Source organism: Panicum virgatum, chromosome 9K, assembly GCF_016808335.1.
Source record: "Panicum virgatum strain AP13 chromosome 9K, P.virgatum_v5, whole genome shotgun sequence".
NCBI lineage: Eukaryota > Viridiplantae > Streptophyta > Magnoliopsida > Poales > Poaceae > Panicum > Panicum virgatum.
Window position 1 is genome coordinate 64,713,939 of NC_053144.1, and position 26,883 is coordinate 64,740,821.

The window sequence follows — 26,883 nt, forward strand, 5'->3', positions numbered from 1 at the left end:
CACTACATCATGGATCTTAAGAGGGTGTCGTCGGAGTATGTCGTCCCAACCGACGCCGATGCGGATGCTGCGTCGGCCATCATGGATGACGCTGACACAGCCGCCGAGGAGATCGCCACTGTCCTGGCCGGGAAGCTTGAAGCTGACATCCCCCCATAGCTGAATTCGATGCCGTTGAAGACTCGCAAGGGGGGAGGATAACCTGTAGGAAGTCTGGGCCTCGGAGCCCATGTAATAAGTTAGTACTTGTCGTAATCGACAGTGTGGCCCATTGAGGCCTTGTGCGTTCGAACCTTCGCTTTTTGCTACTTAACCCCCGTGTTCTCGTATGCGTGTTAGATAGGTTTCAGCGAGGAAGTTGTCATTCATAAGTGACTTAGGCGTAGGGAGGTGAGTGGGGATGCCGTATCCCGGAGGCGTAGGCGGTCCCGCGACTCGGCCGATCCCGTTCCTTAGTCGCTTACGCCTTGCGTCTACCTTTCTAAGTACACGAGAAACTTAGATACGGAAATTTTTCGAAAAAACATTGGCGATTTTCGGGGACGTTCGGGGGTTCCCCCGTAGTAGCCCCCGAGGGAGGCTTGGCTTTGCCGAGGGTAAAGCCGAGCGTACCTCAGTGTTCGTGCGCATCCGAGCCCCCGAGGGTTCGGAGAGTTCCCAAAGATAAATAAGTAAAGCATACTCCTTTATTGCTTCGGGAAATTTTAAATACGAGTACAAGCGATGTACAAATAGCTTGGAATTCTAAGGATAGAAGCGACGTAGCTGTTGAATGTTCCAAGCATTGGTGAAGACTTCGCCCTTCTCGTTTGCCGGCTTGTATGCGGGGTGTAGCCCCCGAGGGTGGCCCTCGAGGGTACACGCGACGGAGAGGGGGACCTGTAGAAAGTCGGTGGCTCGTAGAGCCCATGCAGTCGAATTAGCAATTTACCTTAAACATGTTTCTATGCGAGAAGACAGATTAATGTAAACCGACAGTGTTGGCCGCTCGAGGCCTTGTGCGTTCATGCGCACCATTTTTGTTACTAAGTTTTCAGACAGATTAATGTAAACCGACAATGTTGGCCGCTCGAGGCCTTGTGCGTTCGTGCGCACCATTTTTGTTACTAAGTTTTCATGCTATCGTATGTGACTTAGATAAATTTCTGCGTAGGGTGGTGAGTGGAGATGCCGTATCCCGGAGGCGTAGGCGGTCCTGCGGCTCGGCCGGCCCTGTACCGTAGTCGCTTACGCCTCGCATCCACTTTTCTAAGTATACGAGAATCTTAGATACGAAATTTTTTCAAAAAACGGTGACGATGCTTTGGGGACGTTCGGGGGTTCCCCCCGTAGTAGCCCCCGAGGGAGGCTTGGCTTTACCGAGGGTAAAGCCGAGCTTTCCTCGGTGTTCATGCGCATCCGAGCCCCTGAGGGTTCGGAAGGTTCCCAGAAAATAAATAAGTAAATTGTACTCCTTTATTATTCCGGGAAATATGAAATACAAGTACAAACTATGTAAAAAGAGCATGGAATTTAAGGATAGAAGCGACATAGCTGCTAAATATTCCAAGCGTTAGTTCTGGGCGCCGTTCGTCGGAGTGGCTGTTGTGGGCGCTGCGGAGTTCATCGGTGGCTCAACTGGTGAGTTCGCCGGTGGGCTTTCCGCGTCGTTAGTCGCGGCGTCGTCCTGTTCCGCCAGCTTGATCATGAAGAACTCCCGGGTGAGATCGCAGTCTCCCTCGCTGGAGTCGTCGGAGCAGGCGAAGCATTAGTCCGTCGTAGCTTGAAACGCCAGAAATGCTTCGTGATCGCGAACTCCAGAGAAGTCCGGGGCGACGCGTTCGCGCACGAAGACGTACCCTTCATCCGCGGAATCGGGGTACGAGCTGTCAAGTGGCGGTGCGATGAGGTTGCGGATTGAGATCAGATGATGACCCGACAAGTCCTCGTACACGCCTACGTGGGGGCTGACGGATGAAGTGTGGGTTGCAGCGGGAGTGTGCATACCAGGAGGAAGGGGCGACGTCGCGGTCGCCCCTCCTCGGGAGGCATCGTCGCTGCAATGGGTGGCGGTGAAGCGGTGACGTCCTCCGCCACGGTGACGGGCTGCGACCCGCCAGCCTCGACCCATGTGGGGGAGGCAAGGCGAGCCGTTCCCGCAGTCGGTGATGGTGAGGTGACAACGTCCTCCGTCGCGGCGCCGGACTGCGACTCGCTTGCCTCAACCCGTGTGGGGAAGGCAAGGCGAGCCGCTCCGCGCCATGCCATGCGCACTTGCCGCGCGTGTCGGCGAGGGCACCTCCCGCGCCGGAATGGCGGTGTCGGTGTGTCAGGGCTGGCTTCGTGCGGGAGGATGTCCGCGCCGTAGCCGTCGCCGGTCGCGACGAAGTCAAGACTCCCGAACCGGAGCATCGTGCCCGCCGAGAATAGGCGCGGCTCGTTCGCCATCCAGGAAAAAAAGAGAGAACGAAGACAAGATGTCACGCAGCTGGCCCCTACCTGGCGCGCCAACCGTCGGTGTCCTGACCCCGTGGGCCTGGCACCAACTAGTGATGATGCTGCGTGTCCCTAATCCTAGATGGTTGATGCAAGAGGCAGTATGGGGACGCATGGTTTATCCTGGTTCCGGCCGCGGGGTCGTACGTCCAGCAAAGGAGTGTGCGAGGGCACTGTACTGTCTTGCGCCGAGGTGCCTGCAGTAGGGGGTAAAAGCGAGGTGAGAGAGGGAGGAAAGCTCCCAGGTCTCTGCTAGTGGAGGAGTTGATTGAGGCGAGTGCCAATATCGGGGCTCAGAAGAGCGTGTGTGCTCTTGTGAGTTGCGCTGAATACGTAGAATAGTCCAGATCCGATGGAGAGGATAGTGAAAGCCTTCCCCTTTTAAAGACACAAGGAGGGGCGGTGTACATGTACGGGAGAACGGAGAAGTCGTCGTATTCTCCCCGAATCGCGGGGGTGCAGTGGTTGAGCAATGTAGAAAGTACACTGTGGGGTATGGCGCTTGGCGTGATAGTTGTCCTTGGCCTTGCGGAGATCGCGCCGGCGTCCTAGCAGCTCCAGCGGGCGGCGTGGTGGTTCCTGTGGAGAGTACCGTTCCCCGCGTTCGACGTGGCGGCGCTCCGAGGGTCCTGCAAGCGGGGGTCTTGATCTGGTCAAGGTCTGGACCGCGCCCGAGGGTCGCGCCCACGCCGTTCGAGGGTTTCTGCGGAGGAAAAGCACGAGGGAAGTACGGGGAGTTGGCAGCACATTGGTTGGAGCAGTGCCGAGCATGTCTTGCACAGCATCGCAGCTTCCCATAGTGTCGCCGCAGCGCCAGGGATGGCAGAGCAGTGACCGGAGCTGGCGGACGGGACTCCGGTCACAACCACTGTGGGGAATGGCAGCCTGACGTCGTCTGACCCGGGCGCTGCGGAGGAGTGGTTGTCATTTAATGCCTCCGTACTGCGGGCGGGCAAACAGAAGGGCCGTTTGTCCCTTCCGTCTAGGGGTGGCCTCGAGCGAGGCGGAGTCAGTACGCTCTCTCGAGGGTAGGCTCACTACCCTCAAGCAAAGCGGAAACGTGAGGCGCTTGTCGAGGGTCCCGGCGGGAGGCTCTCGAGCGAGACGGAGATTGCCCCGCGGGTTCGAGGGGACTCGGAGGAGCCGCACTGTGTACATGAGCCGTGGATTGGGCTTCTTTGAGTCATTTCCTTTCCTCCGGATTTGAAATGAGGCTGTAGGCCTTCGTGGGCCGTGTTTTGCGTTTTTAGGGCGATTTAGTCCTCCTGATTAGGGTGCCTCTAATTATGGTACCCGACACCATCATGCACTTAAGGCCAGTTTTAGTGGGAGTTTCATGGGCACAAATATCTAGATTGGGAACTAGGTAACCGTGCCAGATGAGTTTCATGGTGATGAAACTCTCCTCACATCCTATAAAACTCTAACCTTCTCTCTCCTTGCCACGTCAGCAAAATTGATGATATTTAATGTCATGAAACTTTATATGAAACTCCCACTGAAACTGGCCTAAGATCAATAAATGTGGTTTAATTTTTTCCATGGTTACTTTAAGATCAATAAAGTCCTCCATTGCTTTGTGCAGGACTAATTTTTTTTTTTTTTTTGAAACCATTGTGCAGGACTAATTGTCAATGAATTTAACACGTTGAACCACAGCATATCCAACATTTTCGTTCTTTATTTCTTTTTTTTTTGCTCGCGAAGAATATCATGACCTTTCATTCCCTACTTCTGCGCATGCAAACAAAAAGATCAAGTTTTTTTTTCTGAGGCCGCAAACAGATCATGGTTAACAGCCAGATGGATGATGCGTGTAGCAACGCGGTGTGTAGTGCCTTGACCAATGGCGCAGGCAGGACTGCAGGAGGATTGCGGGAGAAGGGATGAGCTGAGCAAAGCCGCCAAAGCCCAACCCTGCAGCCCAGTAAATTTGGCTATAAAACCCCTGCACCCCATCGGCCGTCCTCCGCCTCTCCCCTTTTGCATGCCTCACCGGCCTCTCCACCTCCTCCGCCTCCCTCCCTCCAATGCGATACCACTGCTAACCCCTGCTCCCCAATCCGGATCCCCCCAACCGACCCCCCGGATTCGCCGTCCCCTCGCCCCCTCCCAGCTCCGCAATTCCGTCCCCACTCCCGCAATCTGATCGGATCTTTCGTCTCTCTGGGGGGGTTTTGATTTCCCATCGTCTTCTTTTCTCGGGTTGCGCGCCAGTGTTGTTGATCCGTATGGAGATGAGGGGCGCGAAGGTGGTGGTGGCGGCGGCGGAGAGGACGGAGGAGAAAGAGATGGACTTGCTCCTCAGCGAGATCCCCCACGTCACGTCGCCGCAGGGCCAGCGCGGCGTCGGCGTCGGCGTCACCGGCCACGGCAACGGCGTGCATGGCGCCGCGGGCGGCCACGGCTACGCCGCGCCGCGCTACGGTGAGGACGGCTACTTCGCCATGGTCCTGAACCGTCGCGATGATGGCGCCCCACCCCAGGGAGGCGGCGTGGCCTTCGCCGCGCCGCTCTCCGTGGGCTCCGTGCCGTCGCCGGCGTCGGGACCGTTCGTCGGTAGCGCAGTGCCACCGCCGCCGCCGGCGGCGCGGGCGGTGGTCGACCCGGACCAGCAGTGGCTCGCGAGCCAGCTCCGCGGCCTGCGCATCGGGGACGCGCCCGCCGCGGGCGCGCAGGCCGCGCTCCAGCGCCAGGGCCCGCTGGCCCCGCCTCCAGTCAAGAGCCCGGCCCCGACTGATGTCTCCGCGGCGCGCGGCGCCTACCATGGGTACAACTTCGCGGCGCCAGGTTCTTCCGTCCACCATGAACACGTGTTCCTTGATCAGGCCAAACCCGTCGGGTACGTCGCAGCACGGCCGCAGCGCTTCCTGTCGGACGTCGGCTTGGATGGCTACGGCGGCTTCCCCAGAGGCCTGGACGCCAGCATTGGCGGCTTCATGTACAATAGGGTAGGGCATGGCACGGGCATTGGTTGGGGCCAAGGTTTGGTGCACCCTGATCTCGCCGAGTCCTACTTGCTTTCCAGGCACACTGGTGCAGAGTTTTTCAGTCCCAGTCCGATTGCTCTTGACGTCCGTGGTGGACCAATGGTACAATATGCATATGGTCTCCCCGTGGCAGACAACGGGTTTGCAAGAAATGTAAATCAGTTTGAGGCATTTCGTTGTGAGAACAGTATGATGTTTGATGGGAAGAAGAACATGAACTTTTCGGAACGTGGGCTGGAGAGGAGATTTCAGCAGTTTATCAACAACAGGACACCGGAGCCTGGGAATTCTAGGACTATGAGGTATGAGAACATGGTTCGAGTTAAGGAGTACATCTATTTTATGGCCAAGGACCAGTATGGGTGCCGGTATTTGCAGCAGAAGTTTGAGGAAGGGAAGCATCATGTGGATGTGATCTTTGAAGGAATCATCAACCACATTGCAGATCTTATGATCAACTCTTTTGCCAACTATCTTGTACAGAAGATGCTGGACGTGTGTGATGAAGAGCAAAGGCTGAGGATCATCGTTGTGCTGACACAAGATCCTCTGAGGCTGGTTGCTATCTGTCTAAACATGCATGGGTAATTATACTTTCTTCTGAAAATTAATCAAACATTTGCATTATTAGCCCTGTCTAACACTAGATGCATTTGTACTTGTTAATCAATTATGGCAATTGCTGATTTCAGAATGTTGTTGTTTGAGTCAGTACAATGAAGTATGCAGGCATCAAAAAGTGTGCTGTGGATGCTATGATGCTGATGATTTGCTTGTCTTGATTTGTTTCAGGACAAGGGCAGTACAGAAATTGATTGAGACTGTTACGACCAGAGAGCAGATTGTACTTATTACTTCAGCCCTACAGCCAGCCTTCATGGAGCTTGTCAATGACCCTAACGGTAATCATGTAATACAGAAGTGCCTGACAAACTTTGGGGCAGATGAGAACAAGGTAACCCAACAGTTCCTATTTTGCAAACTTGTTTCTTCTGTTTGTAACTTCTGACTCCGAGTAAGTAGCTGTTGCATTCTTTGTCAAGTCATTGCCCTTGAGTAACTGGCAGTCTGCACATAAGTTACAGAAATGGTTCTGAACTCATGGAATCTACTGGCTGTGGATACCCATACAGTTTGCATGATCTAGTGCAATCAAGCACAAGCATCTCATAATTTCATTTAGCAATGTGCGCTCATATGCGTCTGTAATCAGACGTTTTCTTGCATGAAGTAGTTATCTTCACATGGCTTAGCTCTTGCCATTTCTTTAAAAATATTTTTTTCTTACAAACTAAAACAAACATGAAGCCACTCATCAGTATGTAAACATGATTTTTTTTAATCTTTGCTTCTGTATACATTACTATCAAAGATTAATTTTGGGTTCTTCATGATTCATGAAATTGATGAGGTCTGGATCCACTTGTATTCAAAGTTAGAGGGACGAATCAAGTCATTACAAAGTTTGGGACCTGAAATGACATAATACACCAAATTGAACTAAGTTCAGTAACTAATAACCAAACTGTTGCTATGCTTTACTAAATTTTTAGTCATATTTTCTTGATGCATATCATTTGTCAGTGATGGTGATGTCTTGCGATCTACCTTAAGAGTTTACCTCACTCTTCTATGAGATCTTGTGTTTTTTTCTTTCGTCAATCGTGTCTTTGGCATAACTATACACATGACCTGTGCATGGCAAGATATGTTCTGTTTGTACGCATGGGTTTTATGCACTAGTCATACAGAAAGTAATTGGAGGTAGATTCGATCATGTTGCTAATTTTCAGTACCTCAGATTTTCAAGTGAAAATAACGAGTCCTTACTGTATGTATGCTCAAATTTTCATATTAACTCTTCATAACTTATATTGCTAGAGATCAATGTTGTCATGAAATTCTTATGCTAGCAAATATTTGCTAAGTATAGATTAATCCTATCTTACTTTACTAGAGCATGCACAACATATTTATATTTACTGTTTTTAAACAGTTCATATATGAGGCCGCTGCAGCTAACTGTTTTGATATGGCGATACATCGCCATGGATGCTGTGTTCTACAACGTTGCATCTCTAGTGCCCGTGGTGCCTACCAGGCCAAGCTAATTGTGGAAATATGTGCTCGTGGCTTTGAACTTGCTCAAGATCCATTTGGGTAAGCCCTTGGTTGCTTATAATGAATAATGATGCAAGAAACACCATTGTGTTGTGCTTATTTTTCCCATGCAGTACTGATCTGTCAGGTAGACTGTAGAACAGTAGAATGTCCTTGTACCTTGTTAGTTCTCTGCTTTCATATTTTTCAATACTGATGATCATCTCTTGTATATCTTGTTTTTGCACAAAGCTAGTCTATGTTGGAGCTAACTTCACACCAGTGACTTAATTTAGTGCAGAAAATTTATGTTTTCCCTTGTTGATATAAACATGTATATATGTATCTTGGTTCAAATCTATGTATGTTTCAGAAGCTCTCAGTGATCCCTTGTAGATACTTTCGGAAGATAACATATTATATTAACAGGGACAGTGATTAATGAAATTAAAAATGTGTGGATAGTATATGAACTTTGTGCCAAGCTGCTACCTAGATGAACTAAATGGTTTCTACCTTTATAATTTTATAAAAGTGAAGGTAACCCAACCTGTGCTTGACAGGACTATACTTCTCGTGGTCAGTAGTAAATGGATTTCCATAACTCTTGTTTGAATAGGCCGGTCGTCCATTTCCTTTAGATTGGTAAATTCATTCATCGGTCCAAGGGTGTTTATTATATTCTATCTATTATATTTTAGGATTTTATTTCTCTATACTGCTGGCAATGCTGTACCCTCATCCCACAAAACTAAGATTGCTTTCCCATTTCCCATTATTCCAGGAACTATGTGGTACAATATGTTCTGAATCTGAAAATTCCTTCTGCAAATGCTCACTTGGCATCTCAGTTTGAAGGGGGGTATATTTATCTCTCAAAGCAGAAGGTGAGCAGCAACGTGGTGGAGAAATGCCTGAAGATTTTCCCAGATGATGCCAAAGCTGTCATAGTGCGTGAATTGCTCAATGGGTCTCATTTTGAGCAACTGCTGCAAGACCCTTACGCCAACTACGTCATCTACACTGCCCTTCTCAACACCAGGGTGAGTATGGCATAGCACATCAGTACATCATCTACATTGCATTCCCTCCCTTCACATTTGTTTCCTCCATGGCAGGGCCATCTTCACAATGCCCTTGTTGAAGCTATCCGCCCTCATGAGGACGCCATCCGGACTAGCCCCTGTTGCAAAAGGATCTCCAGGGCCCTCTCCAGGAGGTGAGAGAGGTGTACAACTTGTATACCTGTGGTACCAAGAAGGCTGCCTGTATTTCATTGTTGTCAATTTATGTTCACTAGCTGTTCACCATAATGTACCTGTCCACACCCTGCCCAACACGAGCCTCGTCAGGGTCCTGAAAAGGCGGATTTTGGTTACAAGAACATCGGTTTAAGTTATCGTCAGGTTGTAAAGATTTTCCCCAGGTGGTACCCGCCCTTCTGTCTTCCGTGGTGTAGTTTTTTTTGCTGCACGCCTGTCCTGATGGTGGTGCTGTAGTGTGGAGTTGTAAAAGAACCCGTGTGCTTTCTCCGCTGTATCTGCTGTATTTGTTTCCACGTTGGATTGTGTGAATTGTTACTGTTGAACAAGTCGTTATACTTGTTGCTTTTTATACATAAATGTTGTGTTTTGAGGAATGACATTTTGTGGAAATTGGTGTAATTTTTACGTGAGCTTTGTTTTAGGAAAAAGAAGTTGAAGTGATGCAGCACCGATCTGCTAGTTCTGATAATGAGAAGTCGCCAATTTTCTTGGTGAAGTGATGCACTTTGCTATGGTTTTCTCTAGGAAAAACCTTTGAGCAACTAGCTTGCTGCTGTAAATAATGGCCTCCGTCGATGCTGGAATGGAATCAGGATTTGAGCATATACTGCCGACATGCATCGTACCAGCAGCCGAGTTCTGAACTTAGATAAAGCAAGAACTGACCCCCTGTACACAGAAACTGGCTTTCTATTCCGGATACCAGTGAATGGAACCACCTGTGAATAAGGGTAGCAGCAGCAGTGCTGCAGCCTGCAGGCGTCCAGGAAGGGGAGGAACTGATAAAACGAAAGTGCCAAAAAGAAAATACGACTCCACTGGGGATCGAACCCAGAATCTCTGGTTCCGTAGACCAGCGCCTTATCCATTGGGCCATGGAGTCCTTGATGCTTCTGTTTTGCTAAATATATTTTTAACAATCTCGTAAGTCTGACCACAGTGCGACATTTACGGATATGCTACTAAGATTGATTTACGAGTACTGCTCCTCAGGGAGTGGCTCTGGTATATCTGAATATTGGCGGCGAGTATTTTGATTTGGTTTGGTATTTTGTAAAAGAGAGATGATGCTAGCTTTCACAGATTTGATTATATCCCTGGGTTCCAAAACAAGTTATGTATGGCAACTTGACAAAAATGTTTATACACAGAAATTGGCTTCTTCCCCACGGATATCACTCTTCATCTCTACGGAAGTATTAACTCAAATGTAGTATCCCTACTACTGCATCTTCTCTGAACATAAAACTCTGCAAGTCTCAACAGGAGCAACCACCTGATTTTTGCTCTGCATGCGAAGCCGCGCCTGAAGCTGACGACCCGGTAGAAGGCCTGAGGTTTATGTCCACCATGTCTTCCTGCTTTGCTGACGAGAGAGCGTCCATTCCAGGAAGGGATCCAGCGATCTTGCGGAACAGAGGCTGCAGGATCCCACCAAGTGTTTGGTGAGCAGTCAAAGATAAGCAATGGAGGACTTCTGCGTGTGAAAGATAATGGGGGGAAAAAGTAGTATTCAGGACTGGGAACCTTGATGTTGAACCCAGCTTTTGCACTGGTTTCTATGAACATGGCGCCATGCTCCTGTGCTTTGGCTTCTCCTTCGTCAGTGGACACTTTCCTGGTTACATCCAGTGAATATAATTGAGAAGGCTAGTTCTGGACTCCATACAAAAAATTGAAGTACAAAATGGATACTTGCATTTTGAGTTTATATCGTGGGACGTTGTCTATGGAAATGGAATAGTAAACTGATATTATCTTGATGACAGGATTCACAGATACAAACCTCTTGTCGACGAGGTCAGTTTTATTTCCGACAAGGAAGATGAGCACATCGCCACCTCTTTGTGTATTCACTTCCTCGATCCACTTTGACGTATTCAAAAAGGATTGCCTGTCTGCAAAGAAGGATGACATGAGCCCGGTATTGCACAGGTTGAAGTCAGACGTTTTCACCTAACTCGTTTTCACCCGATCCATCAAACAAACAATTCGAAACTTAGTAGTAGTTTTCTGAAAGAATATTTCTTTCTTTTTTTGAAAGAAATCAGAAATCAGAAATTTCTCGACATACAAGGTGCGAATTCATGTCCCATGATTCCCATCTAGCGTAGAAAGCAAAACTACAGTATCGTGCACTAGGGGGAAATCTTTTGGAGACGGTCAACTTACCAGTCACATCGTAAACGATGACGGCCACGGAGGAGTCTCTGATGTAGCTCGGGATCAGGCTGCGGAACCTCTCCTGCCCAGCTGTGTCCCTGCACATTTTCGCATTTACAAATTTTCTGTCAAACCTGCCAGTTGTCATAATCAATTTGTGCAATTGCTTTCCGTTTATATCGGGGACAAAAGGCGGTTTCGAGAGATCGATCTTCTCTCTAGTCGCCGGCGAGCACACATGAACTCCATGGGGAATTAGACGATCTACAGAGCAGCGGGTTCAGTTGAGGGTTGAGAGCGGAAGGAAACGTTTTGGATATGTACCAGAGCTGGAGGCGGACGGTGCGATCCTCGAGGTACATCGTCTTGGAGAGGAAGTCGATCCCGATCGTCGCCTGCATCGTGCAAGGGTTAGCAAGCAGCGCGGCGGATCATCAGATATCTCCGACCGGCGGCCTTAATCGTTCAAAACATACGCCGAGAGAGCTCTCCGTCCGAGACAGAGATAGAAGCAGAGAACCGAGGACCGGCGGCGCGGCGCGATTTGGAGATGAAGGAACGAACCTGGTAGGTGTTGTCGAACTTGTCGTACATGAAGCGGGTGATGATGGCCGTCTTGCCCACGGCCTGGTCGCCCAGGAACACCAGCTTGTACTTGGCCAGCGCCGACACCACCGGCGCCATGGGATCCGGTACGTCACCAGGCCCGCCTTCTTCTTTTTCTGGTTATGCTGGAGACCACGATCGAGCTTGGTGTCTGGGGCGGGTCCGGACGCGTGCAGCTGATGGAAAGGGGGAGGAGAAAAGGGGAGGGCGATTGCTTTGAACGGGGAAGAAGGGCGTCGCTTTCGGCGTTTCAAACTAGGCTGGCTTTTCGTCGTCGCGGGGTGGGCCGACGAAGAGGGGAAGGAAGGGGGAGGAGCGTTTCTTGCTTGCACCAGCTGCCAACGAGGGTGGAGAATGAGAAATCGCGTGGGGTCAGCGCTAACTGGGGAACTAACCCAGGTTCCGGTCAAAAGGGCGGGAGGGGGCCAACTGGCCAAGGAACCGTCGTCAAGCCGTGGGCTGCTCCGTCCCGAGCGCCATCCCGGTAGGGGGGAAAAAAACGGAAGCTTAGCGCGAGCCCCCCACCTCCGGCGCCGCGTCCGTCCGAAGTCCAAACCAAACACGCCCGGTTTGACTCGCTTAACTCTTTGAAAGGATCAGATGGGTTGGGCTGGAACCTCGCCTCCCTCCCGCTTAACAATCTTGTTGGGCTAGAACTTTTTGTACGACTTGGGCCAGATTGTTCACAGTAACACACAACCACGTTGCTGTGTGGATTGCTTAATGGGCCAAGGACAGAAGACATAAACTTGCTGAGCCCTTTTTTCGACCCCAAATGCCGCTGTGCAACGGTGGGTCCCGACAAGCAGGAGCAATGCCCTCTCCAAGAAAAAAAGAACCAAGAGACAAGGAGGAGCATGCAGTTTCTGTCTGAAGAAGTCTACATAACCCCCAACTATCAAAATCGGAGCATTTAACCCCTCCAACTATAAAACCGGATATCTAACACACCCAACTATCAAATACCGTGCACTTAGCCACTGGGGCGGTTTTGCTAAGCGGTTTCGCCACGCTGAACGCTGACGTGGCCTCCTGACGCGTGGGGCCCACTTGTAAGCGACACAACCTTTCTTCTTCCCCTGTTTTTTTCCCGTCGCCGCCATGGCCCCGCGTGGGCCTCCGCCTTCGGCGCCGTCGTGGACCTGCGCCGGGGGGCGCCGCCGCGGAGCACAGCACGCCGGCGTGGGGAGGGAGGGAGGGAGGGCCGCCTGCTGTAGGGGAAGGAAGCCGGGGAGGGAGGCAGGAGTGCTCGCCGGATTGCTAGCCGCGCCGCCGCCGCCATGGAATCACCCCGCCGCGCCGCCGGAGCTCCCGCCGTGGAGGGGACAGGGGAAGAGGGAGGGAGGGAGGGGAAGGGGCCTCCGCGCGAGCATCCGCTGCGACGCCGCCGTGCACCCGTATGCTGCCGCCGCCCGGCGAGCAGAGGAGGGCCGGCGCGACGAGCAGCAACAGGGCCGCAGCGAGGCGAGGTCGAGCCACAGCTCGAGCGGGGCCGTCGAGCTCCTCGGCGCAAGCATCGGCTTCGCCACCGCCGCGGCCGCTGTCGTGGTGCTGCAAACCACGGCCGGGTGGCGGAAGGCACCCGCCCTAGCCCTGAGGGTGTGTACTCGGGGGTTAGCTAGTCTTAGATCGATCTCTCTCAAGAACACGATGAACACAGCAAGATTTAGAGTGGTTCGGGCCGCCGGAGCGTAATACCCTACGTCCACTGTGTGTTGTATTGCCTTTCCACGAGAGTGAGAAGGTGCGAGAGCTTGAGTCTGTCTTGTGGAGATCCTGAGGATCTGTCTCTCTACGGTCTAGCGGGCGTGCTCTCCCTTTTATATGTCCAAGGGGAGCACGTACACTGAGCGGGGCCCCGACATGTGGACCCGGCGATGTATTATAAACTACATTTTGGCCTTCAATGCCTCAGATCCGGAGATCTTGTCGTCGGCCTCCGTGCGTAGCTTCTGACCAGGGATGGTCTTGAGCTGTCCTGTCAGAGTAGAGTCCAGCCTCTGCAGCCGCGCGTCGAGGTCATGATGAAGCGCCGAACTACTGGCTCAGTCCACTGTAGCAGCGTGCACTGTTGCTCCAGTCAGTAGCTGGTCATCATGACTCGTCGCCCATGGGCGCGGCGCTGCGTCTTTAGTGCTTGCCTTGGTAACTGACGAGCCGCCTCGGTAACTGGCGATCCACAGTGTGGACTGACAAAAGCTGCCCCGTGCCCAGCGGCAGCAGAGCCTGCCTCAACCACTCGCACTTAATGCGGGTGGGTGAGGGAGCTTCCAGCGGAAGGCTTGCGCCCGCGCCCGCGTCTGCGCGACACGTGGTGGCTCCGGACCCCTCCCGAGTAGCTAGCTGAGCCGAGAGCTCACGGGCGGTCCGGATGGCACGTGGAGGTCCCGGACCCACCTGCGGGAGTCCGGATGGCACGTGGAGGTCCCGGACCCACCTGCGGGAGTCCGGATGGCACGTGGAGGTCCCGGACCCACCTGCGGGGATCCGGGTCCGCGGCCACAGGTGCTGAGCATTTCCACCTCTGGGACACGTGGTGACACCGGACCCGTCCCCGAACGGGAAGCGGGTCCGGGACCGTTGGTCCGGTGAGATGGAGTCGGAACCCAGGAGTCCGGCTGCTCAGCTCCTTAGGGCGTAGTTACGGATAACTACGCGAGTCTTGGCACAGTAGGAGTGGGTACCCCAGTTGCAGGGTACCGACAGAGGCCCCCGGGCCCGCCTCGGGAGAGGCAACGAACCCGCAGGTGGGGCCACTACTGTGAGCAACTTGGCTGCTTCTGGCGCCCAGCGGTGCGCGCCGCAAGGGTCTTGCCCCGCGTCGTCCATCCTTTGGGTCACCTGCTGCATCATCACGTTTGGACCTGCACATGACTCAAGGTAGATGCTTAGTAGCGTGCCCACGGGTCCCAAATCCTGCTGGCTGCAATCCTTTGAGATAGACAGCTAGGTTCAGTGAACGGAGCTCAAGGGGCCGGCCTTTAGGTTAAGAGAAAATCCGGACCTCCAGGTTCCCAGTCCTAGGTACTACGGCACTTATTCACAGGAGGTGGTGCGTGCAGGCTTAGGGTACGGAACCAGGCTAAACGGCTACACGGCTCCGGACCTCCCCGGAGAATGAGTGCGCTTCCCTGAACCTGCAGGTTCCCAGGGGTCCGAACCCCTCTCTTCCATGAGGGGTCTGGAGCTAAGTCACTAACTAGCCAACTCAATTCGGACCACAATCACCGCACAAGAGTAAGAAGCCACGTGGGGGTTAGCGCAAACAGAATGCGTAGATCGAAATTGGAATGTAACATCCTTAGAGGCGAACTGAGAATAAACTTTTCCTTTATAACTAGATGTACATGAGATGTGCGATGTAAGCCAGAACACGGGTTTGAGGCCGGAGCTGTCCGGACCTCCGGGCCCCCAGTCTTAGGTACTACGGTACTCACCCTAGGGAGGTAGAGCATGCAGGCTTAGGGTACGGAACCAGGCTAAGCGGCTACACGGCTCCGGACCTCCCCGGAGGGTGAATACGCTTCCCTGAACCTGGTTCGCAGAGGTCCGGACCCCTCCACGGGGGAGGCTCACCGGACTGGACCACACGGAAGTACTACATAGTTACAAAGGAAAAGATTTTATTCCCTGCTGGGCCTCTAAGAGTAGGACTTACAGAGATGTAGAGTCGGGGGTACGACCAGAGTCGGCTTTCCGCCGGAGAGAGCCACTAGAGCCGGCTTTCCGCCGGAGCGGGCTTGGTGCGACCGGAGTCGGCTTTCCGCCGGAGCGGCTTGGTGCGACCGGAGTCGGCTTTCCGCCGGAGCGGGCTTGGTGCGACCGGAGTCGGCTTTCCGCCGGAGCGGGCTTTCTCACATGAGTAAGGTATGCTGCGAGCTGGGATTTGTCGCTCCGCCGCTCGTAGCTTGTGAGGGGGCCCTTGACGGGTGCCCTGACTCTTGCCGATGTGCAGCGCGCGCCGCTGCCGACGGTGGCTGCTCCACGGGCACGGTTGCACCTGGCGCAGTAAGGCGAGAGGCGTGTGATGCGGATGACGCCACACCCTCCGTCATCTCCAAATGTCGTCGAGGTGGGAGTGCTCAACCATCCGAGCCATGGAGATGAGCAAGAGATGAACTAAAACTAGCTAAAGCGCCCCTACCTGGCGCGCCAAATGTCGTGGCGCTGCAAACCACGGCCGGGTGGCGGAAGGCACCCGCCCTAGCCCTGAGGGTGTGTACTCGGGGGTTAGCTAGTCTTAGATCGATCTCTCTCAAGAACACGATGAACACAGCAAGATTTAGAGTGGTTCGGGCCGCCGGAGCGTAATACCCTACGTCCACTGTGTGTTGTATTGCCTTTCCACGAGAGTGAGAAGGTGCGAGAGCTTGAGTCTGTCTTGTGGAGATCCTGAGGATCTGTCTCTCTACGGTCTAGCGGGCGTGCTCTCCCTTTTATATGTCCAAGGGGAGCACGTACACTGAGCGGGGCCCCGACATGTGGACCCGGCGATGTATTATAAACTACATTTTGGCCTTCAATGCCTCAGATCCGGAGATCTTGTCGTCGGCCTCCGTGCGTAGCTTCTGACCAGGGATGGTCTTGAGCTGTCCTGTCAGAGTAGAGTCCAGCCTCTGCAGCCGCGCGTCGAGGTCATGATGAAGCGCCGAACTACTGGCTCAGTCCACTGTAGCAGCGTGCACTGTTGCTCCAGTCAGTAGCTGGTCATCATGACTCGTCGCCCATGGGCGCGGCGCTGCGTCTTTAGTGCTTGCCTTGGTAACTGACGAGCCGCCTCGGTAACTGGCGATCCACAGTGTGGACTGACAAAAGCTGCCCCGTGCCCAGCGGCAGCAGAGCCTGCCTCAACCACTCGCACTTAATGCGGGTGGGTGAGGGAGCTTCCAGCGGAAGGCTTGCGCCCGCGCCCGCGTCTGCGCGACACGTGGTGGCTCCGGACCCCTCCCGAGTAGCTAGCTGAGCCGAGAGCTCACGGGGGGTCCGGATGGCACGTGGAGGTCCCGGACCCACCTGCGGGAGTCCGGATGGCACGTGGAGGTCCCGGACCCACCTGCGGGAGTCCGGATGGCACGTGGAGGTCCCGGACCCACCTGCGGGGATCCGGGTCCGCGGCCACAGGTGCTGAGCATTTCCACCTCTGGGACACGTGGTGACACCGGACCCGTCCCCGAACGGGAAGCGGGTCCGGGACCGTTGGTCCGGTGAGATGGAGTCGGAACCCAGGAGTCCGGCTGCTCAGCTCCTTAGGGCGTAGTTACGGATAACTACGCGAGTCTTGGCACAGTAGGAGTGGGTACCCCAGTTGCAGGGTACCGACAGAGGCCGCCGTGCACCCGTATGCTGCCGCCGCCCGGCGAGCAGAGGAGGGCCGGCGCGACGAGCAGCAACAGGGCCGCAGCGAGGCGAGGTCGAGCCACAGCTCGAGCGGGGCCGTCGAGCTCCTCGGCGCAAGCATCGGCTTCGCCACCGCCGCGGCCGCGATGGCGGCAGCCGAGCTCCTCGCGCGGCGCGGCGCGGCGCCATGGCCGCCCCCTTCCTCTACCTCCCTCTTTCTGAGGTCAACGGCGGTGGATCTTGCCCCCTCCTCCTCCCTCATCCTCCCTCTGCCCCCTCCGCCTGCGAGGCCCGCGGCTCTCCTGCTGCGCCGAGGCGACGCCGCCGGGGAGGTGGAGAAGGCACGCCCGCCCGCGAGCAGCGGCGCGGCGGCGACGGGAGAACAGAGCAAGAAAAAAGGCTGGTCGCTTACAAGTGGGCCCCACGCGTCAGGAGGCCACGTCAGCGTAAGCGTGGCGAAACCGCTTAGCAAAACCGCCCCAAGGGGCTAAGTGCACGGTATTTGATAGTTGATTGTGTTAGATATCCGGTTTTATAGTTGGGGGTTAAGTGCTCCGACCTTAATAATTAGAGGGTTATGTAGACTTCTTCCAGTTTCTGTCATGCACCTCCGAACCCGCATTTGGCAGCAACAGTAAATAAAACTGTGGTAACTGCGCGCAGAGGAATGATGCAGTAATCAATCGGCTGGCCTGCTAAAGTAGAAGCCATACACCAACATGTAACAACTGTTTTAGCCTGACAGTGAATAACCTGTGCTGCGCTAGTGCCGCATAACGAAGCATACACACACTCTAACCGAACGAATTAGGAGCAACAGCACAACAACCAACAACCCCCCACCGTGCCCAGGTTGCCAGTTACGGAGGTCGTGACGCAGTTCACAGTGCCAGGCGCCCAGGCAGCAGCAGCGCCCGTATCGGATCCGTATCCCCGCAAAAAACTGGCAGCCGGCAGGCAGGCTGCAGGCAGCAGCGTAATGAGCTTCCGCCGGGGTCGATGATCAGATCGGGTACGGCCGCGTCGGGCAGTAATCGCCGCCTTAAAGGCCGCACCCAACTCTCAGGCGGGCGGGCGAGCGATCCTCTCGCCGCGCCACCGGCGGCCGCGCGACTCCTAACTCCCCGTATTGATTGCCCAAAGTACTCCGCCTCATGTATAATTTGTGTACGTACGCCGAGACGACGTGATCTGGCGACGGTAGCGCGCGTACCCTCCTCGACCGCGTTCAATTGCGTATTCAATTTCCCATTCACTCGCTCACCGGCGTCGGCAGGCAGGTCGATTCGATCGGCGACCACGACCGCGACCGGCGTACTCCGTGCATTGCCTTGCGAGCTCCGCCGACCCGTCATGTGATCCACGCAGCGCGCAGCCGCCGGGCGCGGCGGGCGAGCGCGCACGAGATGCAGGCACCGCCGTGGCGGCGGCGGCCTCGCCGCCTGCGCGCGGGTGGCAGCAAGCAGAGATGCATAGCTAGCCGGATCATCATTGGCATGCACAGTGGACAACATTTATGTGGCGTCACCCTGCCACGTCCTCCCGGCTTCCGGCCACATGGCACCACATCGGCGCCGTTCGCCTGAATCATCACCGATTCTGATTATTTCAGCTGCTACCCACATTGAAGGACGTTGTTTTCTTTTGTTATCTCCACTGTTTTTTTTTGTAATTGTAACCAAACCACCTCAATATGGCGCAAATGCACTTGTGCTGATCGACCAATCAATAATCATGCACAACACCCTGTTTGGATTAGAAGTGAGTGGGTAACAATACTAGCAGTCTCGTTTAAAAAAAACTAACAGTATACAGTAACAGTGTAACCTGAGCGCTTCTACTCAAATGCATAAAATAAGACCCCTTCTTTGTGGACTACTTTTAAATTTGATTCACCCAGGTTGAATGACAGGCGAGCAGTGAAAACAGGGGAGATGGAGCAGACAGAGAAGCCAAGCACACGTGCATCGGGGGCGGCCTTCTCCGCATCGGACGGAGGGGAGAGTTTCGGTGGCCGGCGACCTCGCCGAACTACGCAGCGAAATTAAAAGCGGCGACGTTGCGTGCGGGCGGGCGCATTGAAACAGGAATTGAAGGGGAGTTAATGGGAACAGGTGGACTTCACTCGAGCACCACGTATATATGGGCTGTGTTTAGTTCTAAAATTTCTCAATCCAAACTTCACTATTTACCTATCACATTAAATTTTTTACCTCATGTATGAAGAATTAAATGTAGATAAATAAAAAACTAATTGCATAGTTTTGATGTACACGACGAGACGAATTTTTTGGGCCTAGTTAGGTCATGATAGGACAATAATTACCACAAACAAATGAAAAATGCTAGAATATGCTACAGTGTCCAATATGATACTTTTTACCACCATTTTACGAATCTAAACACACAGCCATGACCGTCTTCCATGACCGTCTTCCTCCGGCCTTTAATGCTTTCAAGATGAGTCGCCGTGGGAAGAAAAGAGGCCTTTAATGCTTTCAAGATGAGTCGCCGTTGGAAGAAAAGAAGAAAAAAAAAAGGTCGCCGTCCAAATTTCTTTGCCCCTTCTTCCATTTCCGGGATCCGACACTCGAAAAAGAAAATGTTTCTAAGGCATGGAGTATTTTTTTTAAAAAAAACGTGTTTTCCAATTTGATACAGTTCCATACGGGGGCTGTGGCCCGTCCAGCTCTTGAATTTGCTTCAATCTACTGGAGGTCCAGAAGCGAGGCGCGCGCCTGTTCTAGCATTCTGGAGATCTTCAAATGGGGAACTACCGATATCATTGCAGCAGCAGCATTCACTACTCTTGCGCAGGAACAGCCGAGCCCGAATCCACCGCGTTCAGAGAAATTCATGCGAACGCTGGCATCCGGCGTGCTGGTGACTGAAAATGACCGGTGTAAGCTAGAAACAAACGCATGGCCTATCTTAGCAACGAGAAATCTTAGCCAAGAATGCACGCCCAGCACATGGTGATCGAGGAACCATTAAGACTCACTGTATGATGAAGTCCCAAGAGTCGAACATCCATAATTACCACTCCCAAACCAAGCTAAATAGCTCTTGACCAGCATTGTTCATGTAGCATGACACGGAACGTGCTAGCACGTACTCTGATCTGAATTATCCAGCCGAATTGTGTTTGCCATCACGATCGATCTACACCGATGGATGGCCACGCACTTGTGCACAAACGAGCCGCCCTAGATGCTGGCCTATGGTACTCGCTACTGCCTACTAACATTGGGCTGCTGGTCATTGGGCTGCTCGCGGCTGCTGCTGGCTGCTCCTGCCGTTCGGCTACTGGGCTTGCTGCCGGCTGCCTCGCTGCTGCTGGCTTGCTGCCGGCTGCCTCGCTGCTGCTGGCTTGCTGCTGCAGCAGCCGCGAGCAGCCCAGCAGACAGCTGCCGAACACGGTGATAGTACTAGGAGTAGTAGTACAGTGGCAGCAATTGCATTGCACCATCCAAGCCAGCAGCCATCATAACGATCGCAGCGGCAGGAGGGTTCATAATGGCCACGCAGCTAATCTCCTGGCCGGGGAGGCAGATGGAAGGGGCGTTTTCGTAAAAAAAATCCGGGCACGCCCCCACTCCGAATTTAAAGGGAAGGTTGGCGTGATTTATTACGGGGTTGTAAATTTGGGGTTAAAACTGGGTGTTGGGCCGCTTTAAATTGGAGCCTCCCTTGGCGACCCAAATTTGGAAGTCGGAGTTAGAGCATCTACAGGGTGACTAAATAGACTTCCATCTCTATATTTGCTCGATGTAGGTAAAAATTTGATCTTCAATAGAAGGAGCAAATGAGCTGCTATTTTAGAGCATCTCCAGCAGTTTGCCAAATCAAGTTTTCATCTCTGATTTTTGACAAAAACATTAAAAATACTCCTCCAATAGTTTGGCAAAAGACTTCGCAATTTTTGGCAATTTGGGAAAAACCAGCCTCCAGCCCGTAAATATACGCGCGCGGCGCGCGGTTGGCATCGTGGTTTCTAGTCAGGTGGGAGGGTGAAAAAACAAATAAATAACATAGAAGGATTCCTGATTTAAGTTTTCAAGTGGTGGAAGGGCATAAATATAATTTTGTTTCTCTCTTAGGGTTCTTGGTGTAAGTTAGATCTGGATTTGGCGAGTGAATTATGACAAACTGTTGGAGATCTCTTTAGATATGCCAAGTAAAATATGGCAAACTCTTGTAGATACTCTTAGTAGGCCTTCTAAATTTCTCCATCCACCCCCAATTTAGGAGTCCTTTGTTTAGGCTGCCAACTGTGGACCCCACTAATTTTTTTTTCCATTTTCACAGAGCTGTGCCCGATCCGTCGCACGCGGCACGCCAGGGCGAGCGCGCCCGCCCCGCACACCGCCGACGCCACGCCGCCGGCCGCCCTAGCCGCCGCCGCTCGCGCCCCTCCCCTGCCGACGCCACGCCGCCGGCCACCCTATCTGCCGCCGCCGGCCCGCCCGCCTCCGGTCCTCCTCCTCCCCGGAGCCGCCGGCGCCTGCTTCTTGCCGGTCGCGGGCGCGGGGAGGTGGCCGCGGTGAGCGTCCTCCAGGCCGACGCCGCAGCTCCGCGACATCTTGAGCCGCTTCGCCTGCGGCTTGGGCAGGTAGTCGTCAGGTATTGTTCATGTGCTCCGCTCCGCTTCTGTGCCTCTTGCTCCGCTCCGCTTCTGTGCCTCTTGATCCGCGATGAAGTTTTGTCAGATTATTTCCTGCGTCCTGCTCGATAGATTTGATTATCCTTGTGAGTTCAGTTGGAGTTATTCTTGTGCTAACTTCTCGTGCAGATTGAGATCGACGGGGCATGGCGGATCAAACAGGCCACAGACCCCACCGTCCTCCCCAAGGGTAAAGTCCAAGCTAAGTAAGTGTGCTCTCGATCTGCATCTGTTATAGAAGCTTCTAGATGTTACATGCTGGGGTTGGGGGTCTTGTGCTTCGGTTTGAGGAAAGTTGCTTGTGTCTGCATACTCGTGATGTTGTTACTGAGGAGACTTGGTTGTTGTTTCCCAGCTCCCCGTAAATGGAGATTGCTGTGGGAGTTCAGGCTTTGGATTGGCAACTGCTGTAATCTGGCTGGGATGTTCGTGGAAGTTCATAGTAGAGTGATGTCGGTTTGTTTGGGTTGAATTGGTATGTATTGCAGTGCGTGTACCGCGTGATCCTTTCACGAGGTATGAGAGATCCTCACTTAAATTGGATTTGTAATAGTGCCTTTAAACAATTAATATCTTGTTAAACTAAATAGTAGTCAGATCTGAAGTTAAGATAATAATGAAGTAAATGGTAATTAATTTTTATGTTAGTTCACATGTTGGACTGCATGTAGAAGCATGCATCGTGGTTGCTGTTTTTTAATTGTTCTGATAATTTCCCTATTGTCATGCTAGATTTGTAATAATAAGTGTGCTGACAGCTTTTTCTTGCATTACCTGAACTCATCTTATGGTGCAAAATAGCATAGGCAAATGACAACAATTTGATATAGTTCTGTTATACTTGAACATGATGCCACAAATATCATTACGTTTTGTCCAACTTACGCCTTGACAGAACCTCACAACTCATTTGATCTGTGTGATAATAATATCTGACTGTCATAGCACAAATGATCATTTTAGTCATTTTGGACAATACAGAAATTAACCTGTTTTTCCAGAACTGAACATTCAGTCATTTTGCTAAATTGTTTGCTCTGTATCACAATGGTCAACTGAAATTGAGATGCTTTACTTGTCGCAGGGGCCTCTTCAGAAGATCTGGGACCTGAACAATGAGATCTTCAGAAATTGACATGCAGACTATGGCAACATGTGCTGCTGCAAAGTGAATTCAGTGAACAAACTAGCTCTGTAATCCATTGTGTTTCTTAGATCAATGTTCAGGATTAGTGTGTTTCTGTAATCCACAGCATTTTAACAAATGAATATGCTGCTATTCAGATTTGTTATGCTATCAAATGAATATTTGTTCATATGCACCTTTGAGCCTTTTTTTTTGAGGGGTTAACGGTTTTGTTCAGCTGAGCGAGCCTTCTTGACAGACATGAGCTGCCATCACTATTATTTCTGCTCAGAATTCAGTAACAGAATGCAGAATGCTTCAGTACTGGATAAAGTATTGTCTTACAAAATGATGTGAGCACAAGTCTTACAAAATGCAGAATGTAGAATGCCATCACTATTATTTCTGCTCAGAATTCAGTAACATTCAGAATTCACAATGCAGCAACAGGCACCATCCAAGTGTTACAAAAAATGATGTGAGCATCCAAGTACTGGATAAAGTACTATCTTACAAAATGATGTGGGTTTGGCATCCAAGTGCCACCAGAATGCTCCATCTAATATACTTGAATGCTACATCGAATTTGAGTCTGTCCAGCAGGTAAACGACACCATGTATGGATCACCCTGTCAGACATCACGGGTTAAGGAAAGACGAAGGGTGCTGCTGTTTCTTGGTCGTCACTGCTGCAAACCTGAGGCATTGACCGTCGCTGCTGCTGCTGTAACTAAAAGGGAAAAGAACAGTTAATTGATCGCATGAACTGAACTACTGTACAAACAAGTGCTTGTGTTGTGTGTAGCACAAAGACACTTAATAACAAGTCATACATAATAACAAGTCATGGATATTAAATTCAGCTTACAGGGAGCTTACAGGTTACATACACTGAATTCTGGGTTGCTAGTCTGAATGCTAGTCTGCATCTTCTGAAAGCATTTCAAACACTGCTAAATCTTGAACTGAGATGCAAAGACAATTGAGACACGAACACGATGCAAAGATAATTTTTTCCACCTCAGGATTAGCAAAAGCTCCGAGTACTGCACTGCAAAGACAATATTGCAGCCATATTGGAAAGAGACAGTGATATCAGCCATTTTCCAAAAAAACTTGGCTCCTGTCTTCCTATAGGAAAAGGCCTGATAGTTTGACAGGCTGAAAGAGATGAACAACTTGTACAACCACCATCTGCTCTAGCTAGAATACGTTTTTTTTTTAAAGAACTAGCAAGAACATGTGCAGTCCATTCCGGAGGAGCATAAGAAAAGAACCACTTAATCTATTCAAGCACATACAGCCAGGAGGATCTTGCTAGCTAGGTCTATATGTGCTTGATTAAAGTCTGGCTGTAGCAATTAGCAAATAGCAGTGCAGATTGGCATAGCAAAGAAATCCTGAAATCCTAAATCAAGATGATACCTTGTGAGTTCGAAACAGATCAGAAGGTGCGGTGTCGGTAACACACACGGTCGTCTCAGGCTCAAGCGAGGTGTACTTCCGGATGGCGGCGATGATCCTCTCCTTGTCCCTCGTCGCGAACGACTCCACCAACTCCGCGGCGTGGCGGCGGAGTTCGGCGTGGACGTGTGCGCCGTCGTGCTCCGGCCCGACGGCGCCGCGGTCCGGCACAGGGAGGCGCCGGCGGTGGGCATGATGCGGCGGGCGGTGGCGAGGGACGTGTCAGTGATGGGGCCGCGGGAGGTGGCGGAGCACGAGAGGCAGCTCCGGTAGCTGAGGGCCGCCGTGGAACTCGAGCTGTAGGCCAAGGCGGCGGCGGCGGCGGCGGCTGCGGTCAGGGCCAAGGGCGCCGTCTCCGCGGGGGACAAGAGGGCGCCGGAGGTGGTGCCGGGTGATGAAGGGAGGCGGGGGAGGCGGCGGGCAAACGCCGAGAGGGCGGCGGCGACCGGACGACAAGCAGGCGGCGGCGCGGGGTAGGGTAGGAGCGAGTGAGAGAGGTGGGTGGGGTGCTGAGGGAATGACAGGTGGGGCCGAGATGTCAGTTGAAAAAAATAAAAGTCCAATTTAGTCATGGAGGCTCATAGTTGTGAGTAAAATTTAAAAATGGATTTATAAATGAGCATTTGCTCACCTAAATTTAAAAGACCCACTGAAATTATTTTAAATGGAAATTTGCCCAATCAAATTTAAAAGTACCATTGAAATTGCTTTTATGGAGAGGAGCTAGACAGCCGCATTCATTTCCGGCCTCAACCGTTCCCGGCTCTCGAGTCTCTCACCTCCCCTCCCCTCTCTCGTCGCCGGCTCCGGCCACCCGCCCGGTGCGCCCGCGCGAGCTCTCACCTCCGGCAACCCTCGGGTCAGGTCCCGCACGAGGGGCACGTGTCAGCCGCTCGCGCTGGCCCGGGCGCGACGCGTGAGTAGACATGGAAGGTTCGGGGGCCGGATGACCGATTGACCCTGTGATGACTCTCTGATGGCTTCATAACAGTCGACATTTTACGGAGCTCCCGCCCGTAATGGTTCTGCACGGATTGCACTCGCTATTCAAGCGTTACTGACTGGACGGCCTGGCACGCTGCTATACTACTCATTTACTCCTACTGGTACGAGCAACAACTGGTATTCACATTAACAGCATTCAGGGCAGAATTGATACATGTACGGAGTAGTAGCTTTTAAAGCGGCCCAAGTGGCCAGTACACTTGGTCAATCCGTATAGTAGTAGTAGCATTTCCATGGTTAATTACTCCGTAAACCTCACTGACAGAGTATAAGTACTCCTAGGCCCTAAGTTGGTTGACCAGACACTAGAGATGCAAATTAGTGATTCTTAGTTTTGAACTAAAAATAGTTGGAGGTGATCACAATTTTGTACCCCTGACCGAACCACATTTCCTCTCCCTCCTCAAACGCTGGCCAGTGGTTGGTACCGATTTGTTGTGAGAAAAAAATACTGTTGGCTGGCTGATGTCTGGTATCTCATGCTGATTTGGTGTAAAAGAAAAATATTATTGACTGGTTGGAACTAACAAAATGGCTAATTCCCCGGCGGCCATACTGCTGCTGCGGGCACCAGTGATTAATGGCCCAACCACCTTGCTTCCTTCAGACGAGAAAAGGAGCAAGGGTGTGTTTAGTTCGTGAAAAGTTCGTGAAAAAATTGTTGTAGTACATTTCGATTTTATTTGGCAACTATTATCCAACCATGGAGTAATTAGTCTCAAAAGATTCGTCTCGTCATTTGCAACAAAACTATGTAATTAATTATATTTTTTAACTATATTTAATACTCCATGCATGTATCGTAAGAACCAAAGGAGAAAATTAGGCGATGAAGAAAGATGAGAGCGGCGAACGAGCTGTAGGCCGTAGCTCGAGTGGCACGCGTTCGATTTCCATCGGGAGCAACGCGAGTGTCGCACTGGGACTGAGCAAGTGGTGTGCGTGTGTGTGGGTGTGTGTGCGTGAGTTTGCTCGGTAGGCACATCTCGAGACTGGTCGGGCAGCTTAGTCTACGTTAAGTCCGGTTAGTGTGGGCACCCAACCTCTTACATGACTTTACAGTGCTCTGTGTGTTTAAAAAAAAGAAAGGCGAGAGCGCCGCCTTCTGCAGGGAGGCGCACGCAGCGCGATTAAGGCCGTGTTTAGATATTTTGCAAAAATAATTGCGATGGAATCTTGCGAATTTGAAGTACTAAATGAAGTCTATTTACAATTTTTTTGCACAAATGGGTTGTAAATCGCGAGACGAATCTAATGATGCTAATTAATCCATAATTAATTAATAATTAGCGGATGGTTACTATAGCATCACTGTTGCAAAATCATGGATTAAAGTAGGTTCATTGGATTCGTCTCGCGATTTACAGCCCATCTATGCAAAAAGTTTTGTAAATAAACTTTATTTAATACTCCATACATATGTTGAAATATTCGATGTGATGTTTTTTTTATTAACGAGATTTATGGAGTGGGAACTAAACAGGGCATAATCCTTGGAATGCATACCACTCCATGACATGATCCTATCCGCTCGCCCGTAATCAATGCGGTCGTATCCACTGCCCCAACGGAAAGTAGGATGCGGAGGTTTTGTTTTTTCAGTCCAGTGGTCTAGTACCCGCTTTCGGCCGGAGCTGAATGGAACTCGACGCGGGAGCCGGCAAGGCGGAAAGGGAAGCAAACCCACCC

General features: G+C 51.9%; 3 protein-coding genes, 1 long non-coding RNA gene and 1 other non-coding gene across 15 annotated transcripts; 2 read left to right on the forward strand and 3 right to left on the reverse strand.

Annotated features, from left to right (window-relative positions):
* Positions 1-4,385: 4,385 nt before the first annotated feature.
* LOC120648878 (pumilio homolog 1-like) lies at positions 4,386-9,220 on the forward strand. Its single transcript, XM_039925518.1, has 5 exons — positions 4,386-6,049; positions 6,258-6,420; positions 7,462-7,625; positions 8,350-8,608; positions 8,684-9,220. The coding sequence occupies exons 1-5, from the start codon at positions 4,707-4,709 to the stop codon at positions 8,786-8,788; spliced, it is 2,034 nt and encodes a 677-aa protein (XP_039781452.1). The 5' UTR covers positions 4,386-4,706; the 3' UTR covers positions 8,789-9,220.
* Positions 9,221-9,640: 420 nt separating this feature from the next.
* On the reverse strand, positions 9,641-9,713 carry TRNAR-ACG. Its single transcript has one exon. It is a non-coding gene; the product is annotated as a tRNA-Arg (tRNA).
* A 182-nt stretch (positions 9,714-9,895) lies between these two features.
* Positions 9,896-11,900, reverse strand: LOC120647024 (ras-related protein RABH1b-like). The gene is made up of 6 exons (XM_039923620.1): positions 11,558-11,900; positions 11,318-11,388; positions 11,003-11,091; positions 10,617-10,728; positions 10,358-10,448; positions 9,896-10,251 (listed from the first exon to the last, which is right to left on the reverse strand). The coding sequence occupies exons 1-6, from the start codon at positions 11,675-11,677 to the stop codon at positions 10,090-10,092; spliced, it is 645 nt and encodes a 214-aa protein (XP_039779554.1). The 5' UTR covers positions 11,678-11,900; the 3' UTR covers positions 9,896-10,089.
* Positions 11,901-21,248: 9,348 nt separating this feature from the next.
* Positions 21,249-22,921, forward strand: LOC120647027. Its single transcript, XR_005664668.1, has 4 exons — positions 21,249-21,559; positions 21,729-21,805; positions 21,955-22,115; positions 22,684-22,921. It is a non-coding gene; the product is annotated as an uncharacterized LOC120647027 (long non-coding RNA).
* Positions 22,922-23,016: 95 nt separating this feature from the next.
* Positions 23,017-24,835, reverse strand: LOC120647025. 11 transcript variants are annotated; one of them, XR_005664667.1, is made up of 3 exons: positions 24,151-24,727; positions 23,605-23,776; positions 23,017-23,455 (listed from the first exon to the last, which is right to left on the reverse strand). XR_005664667.1 is itself a non-coding variant. In XM_039923625.1 (2 exons), exons 1-2 carry the CDS (start codon positions 24,759-24,761, stop codon positions 23,409-23,411), a joined length of 606 nt encoding a protein of 201 aa, XP_039779559.1. In that variant the 5' UTR covers positions 24,762-24,835; the 3' UTR covers positions 23,017-23,408. The 11 variants fall into 11 exon arrangements, 5 of the variants coding, with proteins under 5 accessions (XP_039779559.1, XP_039779558.1, XP_039779557.1 ...); XR_005664665.1 differs by having other exon boundaries at positions 23,616-23,776; positions 24,151-24,709; XR_005664666.1 differs by having other exon boundaries at positions 23,017-23,449; positions 23,616-24,790.
* Positions 24,836-26,883: the final 2,048 nt, after the last annotated feature.